The sequence below is a fragment of the Indicator indicator genome, chromosome 39 (genome assembly GCF_027791375.1).
Source record: "Indicator indicator isolate 239-I01 chromosome 39, UM_Iind_1.1, whole genome shotgun sequence".
NCBI lineage: Eukaryota > Metazoa > Chordata > Aves > Piciformes > Indicatoridae > Indicator > Indicator indicator.
The window spans coordinates 1144447-1151859 of NC_072048.1; the positions used below are offsets into that span (position 1 = coordinate 1144447).

At 60.4% G+C, this 7413-nt stretch overlaps 1 protein-coding gene across 1 annotated transcript; it reads left to right on the forward strand.

Annotated features, from left to right (window-relative positions):
- The first annotated feature begins 484 nt into the window (after positions 1 to 484).
- LRRC3C (leucine rich repeat containing 3C) lies at positions 485 to 1264 on the forward strand. Its single transcript, XM_054396889.1, has one exon. It carries the CDS (start codon positions 485 to 487, stop codon positions 1262 to 1264), a length of 780 nt encoding a protein of 259 aa, XP_054252864.1.
- Positions 1265 to 7413: the final 6149 nt, after the last annotated feature.

Sequence of the window (7413 nt, forward strand, 5' to 3'; positions counted from 1 at the left end):
CTGCTGTGTGTTCTCCACTGTGGTCCCTGGGGCTCACCCGGCGCTGGGGCTCGCTTGCTGCTGTGTCCTGCTGCCTGCTGCTGTGGGATCTCAGCCTTCAGTGGTGACCTTGGCAGGGCTGGAGCTCGCCCCCACCTCTGGCTCAGCCTCAGTGTCTCTGTTTGTTATGGTCCAGCTGCTGCCACGCAGGAGCTGAGGCTTCGTGTGGCTACTCAGGGCCTGATCCTGCTGTGCAAGAGCCCTGAGCCAGGCTGCTGGTGGCAGGGATGAGACCAACTCCTTGTCCCCATCCCGGTCCCTAACCTGCTCTGCTGGGGTAGGTCTGATGCTGGCAGCTGGCACAGCGTTGGTTCTGCCTCTTGGCACCCCTGCTCTGACGCCGCCCCTTTGCTGTCTCTTGTCTCAGATGTGCCAAGCCCAGCTGAAACCACCTGGGGTGAGAGCTGCCAGGCTGGTGGCCCTGTGACCAAGGCCACTTAGCACCATGCCTGCAGCCCGGCAGGTCCTGCTCCGCTTGGCCTCCATGTGGCTGCTCCTGCACAGCCTCCTCCTGGCCTCCAGCCTCCACTCAGCCTCCGCCTTCCCCAAGGGCTGCTACCCCTCGGAAGAGGAGGGGCTGAAGACCTTCCGCTGCAGCAATGCCAGGCTGACTGAGGTGCCCAGGGACATACCCAACGACACCAACAAGCTCTACCTGGACTCCAACCGAATCCCCTTCCTACCCCGCGACGCCTTTCGGGACCTGCCTGTGCTGCTGGAGCTGGATCTGTCCCACAATGCCATCGCCGGTGTCGAGAGCGGAGCTTTCCAGGGCCTGGCAGACCACCTGCACACCCTGGATCTCTCCTCCAACAGGTTGGTGTCACTTGGCAAGGAGGCCTTCAGCCACCTCAAGGCCAAGGTCAACCTCTCTGACAACCCCTGGCGCTGCGACTGCCGGCTGCAGGAGCTGATCCGCGCGGTGGACCTGGCGGCCGGCTCGGCGGCTGGCATCCTGTGCCACTCCTCCGCCCAGGAGGAGCACGTGGGCAAGGCCTTCCTGCAGGTGATCGCCGACACCGACTTCTGCAATGCCTACAAGAGGACCACAGACATCGCCATGCTGGTCACCATGTTCGGCTGGTTCGCGATGGTCATCTCCTACCTGGTCTACTACGTGCGCCAGAACCAGGAGGATGCCCGGCGCCACCTGGAGTACCTCAAGTCCCTGCCCAGCAAGCAGCGCAGGTCGGAGGAGTCGTCCACCATCAGCACTGTGGTGTGAGGCACTGGCACCCCCCAGGGCACAGGGACTGGTGGCGCTGGGCATCGGCTGCTCTGCAGGCTTGCTGTCGCCATGGGAGCTGCCAGGAGCTGCCAGGAACTGCTGGCACTGCACGGGAAGAGTCCTGGATTTGTTCTCTTCTCCTTGGGAACTGGCATCTGGCAGCAGGAGCTGGTGGGTGCCTGTCTCTGGCACAGCGAGGGGTGAAGCGGTTGCAGCTGGGGGTGGTTGCCAGCAACGGGCACAGAGCAGCCATGGAAGCCACCCACCACCTTGGCATAATGGAGAAACCCTGAATGCCACCCTGGCACCTGACCAGCCTGGACATTCAGGCTTGGTTTAAAACTTTTCCCTTTCCTTTGCAGAGATCCCCTGGGGCATTCATCAGGGGTTTCATCCCTCCCTGCCTCAGCCTGGGTTGCCTGAGAGATGTTCCCTGCAGGCTGGGCAGCCGGGGCCTGGCATCCTGCCTGGACAGGCAGCGGGCAACACTGGGCTGTGGGGAGGAGCAGTAAGGCCACCAGGTCAGTGTCCTGCTGGGTCTCTGGCCCTGGGAGCCTCTGCCCACAGTCTGCTGGGTCCAAAGGATGGGGCAGGAGATGGGGACACAGTTGGGAAAGGCAAGAGGCAGGTCTGAGGGTGCCCAGCTCTGGCACTCGTGCCAGGTGGTCCTGCCCCATCTCCCACCTGAGCCCCCTGCTGCTCCCTGCTCCTTTCCTGGCATCCCCAGGACAGGTGAAGTGAGAAGGGGTGGGGGGAGATGGGCAGCTTGCGGGAGACCCCAGCACCTTCCTTCCCCAGCAGTCTGAGCTCTCCAGGGCCACCCAGGGGTGCTGGTGCTGCCGGAACAGAGGCGAGGGGGGTTCCAGCCGTGGGTCCAGCCCTGCTGGGGTGCTGGGGGGAGCAGGTTTCCCCCCCGGGGCTCCCCGGGTGGGTGTTTGCAGGTGGGCAGCACCAGCCTGCTCCGGAGCAGAGCTCCCACCTCACCCCCAGGGACTCACAAGCTGCCGACCAGTCACTGTGACAGGAAGCAGGGATGAGGGACCCGGGGGGGCTCCTCCACCCTCTCCCCACTCCCACGCCGCTGGCAGGAGCCTGAATCTCCCCGAAAATGCCCCAAAGTCCCTTCCTGACACTGCCGGTGTTGGGCTGCAGGTTCCCAGTGTGGGTAGGTAGAGGTGAGGCTGCGGTGCCAGGTGCTGGTGGGGGATCTGTGGTTGGTGCCCACCTGTGGGCACACAGGGTCCAAGCAGTGACTCAGAGCAAAGCCAGGGCAGACCCAGACCCTTCCAGCCACGCATCTGGCCCCTGAGGTAACTGGGGGTGCTGGTCTGCTCTTGCTGGGTCTTGCCCCTCGTTTTTAAACCAACTGAAGCTAAATTGCCTTAATTCACCAAGAGCACCAACCAAAGCTGCTTGAACAGCCTCTGTGCCAGGCCAGAACTGGCTCCGGCTGCCCTGGCACAGCTTATTGCCAGGTCTGGCCTCAGACCCCGGTGTGGGCAGCGCCTTTTGGCGCAGGCAGGGCTCTGGTCCCATGCCCCTGTGCCAGTGGGAGCCATAGGACAGGGCTGGCCTTCCACAAGTGCCTCTTTGCCAGCGCAGACCAGGGGCTCTGCCACGCACAAATGCCCCAGCTCCAGCCTGGGCATCCCCTGGGCCCACAGCCCCACAGCAGCTCCCCACCATCACCACCAGCTGTGGAGGGAAAGGGGCTGGGGGGCACCAGAACAAGCCACTGCCAGCGGCTGCACCGTGGCCCCAGGTGCCGCTCACCCGTGGGCATCCCCGGGGTGGCCGCTCCCATGCCCGGGGCAATGCCCGGGCCTGCCTGAGCCCATCTGTGTTTTGTTGAAGGGACCTTTTATGTTCTTACTTTATACAACAATAAATTGGCTTTCACTTTGGAGCCGGTGCCCACTGTGTGTGTCCGTGGGGGGCTGAGGTGGGTGGCATCCCCCCTGGTGCCAGGGACATCCCGGTACCCAGTGACATCCCGGCCACAAAGGAAGGACAAAGGGTGCCCAGGAGAGTCAATGGCTTCCCAGAGCCAGGTCTGGCTGTGCTGGGTGCTCCTGGGCTGCTGCTTTCAGAAACAGGACACCTGGGCCCTTGGTAACTCTGCCTCTGCCTTCAATAAATGAACACCCCGCGGCTCGGCCCCTGCCAGCGGGGCTCAGGTCACTGGCACGGTGCCAGTCCCTGGGCCACGTTGCACTGGTGCCTTGTTGGGAGCTTTGCTGGAGCCCTACTCTGCCCCCTGCTCTCGTGCCCACCAGCCCAGACCCAGGCATTGCGTGGGACAATCCCTCCCTGGTGCCAGTGCCCACGAGCAGCCCTGTCCTGGTTTGCCAGCACCTCTCTGCCCACACACTGTGTGCCACAGAGCTGCCACCTGGGCCCTAACACGCAGTGACAGCTCTCACTTGCGGGACATTAACCTCCTTTGTCACTCTGCTGTCTCCAGACGTGGCACGGCAGGGCCGTGACAGCCCCGCGGACCCCAGGCTCCCGAGCAGATGGCTGCTGTCCCCCCCGTGCCACTTCCCTCCCGGGGGACCCTCCTGCCACGGCCCAGGAGCAGCTGGGGAGGACCAAGGGATGCAGCAGGATGGGCACAGCCCCAGCTGCCACCCTGTCCGTGGGGCTGTAGCTCCTCAGGGTCCTGCCGGTGTCCCCCCACGGAGCTGGGTGACACCGAGTGCCCAGGGGCAGCACCTGCTCTGCTGCCTGCCCCAGCGACCCGCCCAAGGGGTGGGAAGCAGCAGACTGGGGCTCGTTAGAGCCTGCGCTGAGGAGCTGCGTCCCAGGCTGTGGAGCTGCCCCCAGCCTGCACGGAGGGACCTCAAGAAACCTCCTGAAAACCTGCGGCGAGCTCGGGGGAGATGATTTGCTGTGGGAGGGGTGACCTGGACGCGGGTCCAGCTCTCCAGCAGCAGCGCTGGAGGCTCTGCTCCGTGTCAGGAAATGAGAGCTTTGTTTTTTTTTTTTTTTTTTTTGCAGGGCTCTGTGCTGGAGAGGGAAAGGCAGAGCTGGGTCCTTCCCGGCTGTGAAGGCAGCAGCCACGGTCCCCAGCCTGCATCCTGAACTTTTTTTGAACCGATTAGATTTTCGAGGAGGGAAGGAAGGATGTCTAATTGTTTAATTTCCACAATTAGAAAAATATTTATCAGTAATTAGAACTGATGGCTGCAATTAGGGCTGCGATTAAAGCCTGGCCCCACACTTCATCAATGGCCCTTGGGTTACAGAAACCTTCTTTATTTATTTTCACCACCATAAAAAAACCCACAAAAAAACAAAAAACAAAAACCACCAGCAACAAAAGAAATCCATTTCTGGGGGCATGGCTGCCAATAATGAATCACTGCTGCAAAAGATTCATTAATCCATGGCTGCTGTGCTGCTGCTGCTGCTGCTGCTGCTGCTGCTGCTGCTGCTGCTCCTGGGAGTGCTGCTGCACCAAAATTGTGGCCACTGGATTTGGGAGGGGGGAAATTTGCATTTCAGTTGGTGCTGGAGCAAGGTTGCCCAGCGAGGTCATGGAGTCTTCTTCCATGAAGAGTTTCAAGCCCTGTCTGTGTTCCTGTGTGCCCTGACCTGAGTGACCTTGCTCTGGCAGAGAGGTTGGACTGGATGATCTCTGGAGGTCCCTTCCAACCCCTACCCTTCTCTGATTCCATGAACAGGTTGCCCAGGGATGTGGTTGAGGCTCCATCCCTGGAGACATTCAAGGTCGAGCTTGATGTGGCCTTGAGCAACCTGGTCCGATTGGAGGAGTCCCTGCTGAGTGCAGGGAGGGTGGATGAGAGGAGCTCTGAGGCTCCCTTCCAACCTGATGCATTCTGTGATGCCAAAGCAGAGCTAAAAATTCACAAAGCCTCTTCCCATGTCTGTGCTGAAGAGCTCAGCAGTGTAGCTGGTCCCATGCTCCCCTCTTGACTAGCTCTCAATTCTGCCTCCTGTCTCCGCTGTGAGCTGGGCATTGCTGGGCATTGCTGGGCATTCCTAGACATCCCTGGGCACCCCCAGGCATTGCTGGGCATCCCTGGCATTGCTGGGCATTGGGCATTGCTCTGACTGCCATGGTTTTAAGGTGAGCTTGTGCCTGGCAATAAAAGAGGGGCACCTGCAGAGCTTCCCCTGCCAGAGGGATCCCTTTCTCTTTGGAGTGAGGGTGGTGAGACACTGGCACAGGTTGTGGCTGCCCTCTCCCTGCAGGTGTTCAAGGACAGGTTGAATGAGGCCTTGAGAACCTGGTCCAGCAGGAGATGTCCCTGCCCATGGTGGGGGAGGGGGGGTTGGAACTGGATGATCTTGAAGATCCCTTTCAACCCACCCCACCCTGTGCCTCCACAACTCCCTGCTGCACTTACAACCTCCTCTCTGTGTTTCCACCCCATGATAATTGCTGCCTATGGTGTTCCTCCACGGCAGAGCTCTCCTGGAGCCCTTCTGCTTTGCTCTGCATGCATGCAAGTGTCCAGTTGGCAGCTCAGGCTCTCAGCCCAGGGGCAGTTTCCGAGCTCCTTACGCTGTGGTTCCCTCCTCAGCCTTTCCCAAGCGCAGATCCTGAAGAGCTCGGAGCGGGGTCTGTGCCCACGACAGCTCCTGCTGTGTTCCTGTCAAAAAGGATAAGTTAAACTGGGTTGAATCTCCTGGATTTTTGGATGAATGGCCACCAAGAAAGGTCTGGATGCCAGAAGAAGTTGCAGTCATTGAGAAGGAGCTGCTCTTTTGCTTGACCTGGTGCCCGAGGGCAGAGAGGGAAGGGCAGGCTGGGTGCTGGGCAGCAGTGGTGCAGAGGGGGCAGAGCAGAGCTCCCTTTGCTGGCAGCCAGGATGGTTACAGCACTGCTGTGGCTCCCACAGGGGCCACGCTGGTCACCTTCACAAAGTGCCAGCTAAACATGAGGAGGAACTTCTTGAATTGAAGGGGGATGGAGCCCTGGAGCAGACTGCCCAGAGAGGTGGTGGAGACTCTGTCTTCAACCCCACCTGGATGTATTTCTGGGTGGCCTCCTCTAGGTATCCTCTCCTTCTCTGGACATCCAGTCCAACCCCCATGCCAAGACAACTGCCTTGGCAGGAGGGTTGGGCTGGATGATCTCCAGAGGTCCCTTCCAAGCCCTCCCATTCTGTGATTCTGAAGGGAAGGAGGATGAGAGTTCTCCATTGTCCCTCCACAAAGTGAGGCTGGAAAGCAGCAGCTCCTGGCAGGGAACAGCTCCCAGAGCTTGAAGCCAAGTTCTGGAAGCTGGCATTGTGGTGGCACCCGAGGCTGGCTGCTCCAGCAGGTTCTCCCAGCTCCGTGTGGGGCTGCTGAGGAGCTTGGTCACTTGAGAAGCTCTTAAAGTAGCAAAATGCCATTTGCTAAGTGCTTGGTGAGCAGAAGGAGCTGCTCCTGCTGCAGATCCAGCAGCTCCCCTTCAAAAGCAGCTCAGAGCTGAGCCTTTCCTGGGCAGGAAGCTTTCCCATTAGCTCAGAGCTTTGGCAATTTGTGTCCTGTCTTGTTCCTGATCCGCTGAACTCGGGGGGGAACCTCCAGCTGGTGTAAGAAGCTCATCTGCTGTGCAGCACCTGGGGCCAGCAGAGCTCTGCCGCCAGGAGCTGAGGCAGCTGAAGGGGAAGCTGCAGCAGGAGGTGGGTGGAGAAAGCTCTGCAGCCTCTCTGCTTCCCCCTGGGATGTACTCAGCTTCTTCCTGGGGAGCAGCAGGCAGAGGAGAGCCAGGAGAGCTGGGTCCTGAATTCTCCTGGCTGTGGGATTTGTTAACCCTCTGCTGGACTCGAGATCCCCTTCCAGAGCTGCCCCTCTCACCTGCAGGGCTGGGGCCAGCTCTGGAGCCCTCAACACAGAAAGGGCCTGGACCTGATGGAGAGGGTCCAGAGGAAGCCACAAGGGTGATCAGATGCTGGAACACTTCTGCTCTGCTGTGGGGACAGGCTGGGAGAGTTGGGGTTGTTCAGCCTGAAGAAGGCTCCAGGGAGACCTCAGAGCTGCAGTTCAATATCTGCAGGGGACCTGCAGACAGGCTGGGGAGGGACTGCTCAGGAGGGGCTGTGGGGGTAGGCTGAGGGGCAGTGGTTTGGCACTGGAGCAGGGCAGACTGAGGTTGGACATCAGGAGGAAGTTCTGCACCATGAGGGTGG

What these genes read in the sequence shown, in the direction of transcription:
- LRRC3C (XM_054396889.1), top strand. Translation starts at nt 485, where the DNA reads ATGCCTGCAGCCCGGCAGGTCCTGCTCCGCTTGGCCTCCATGTGGCTG.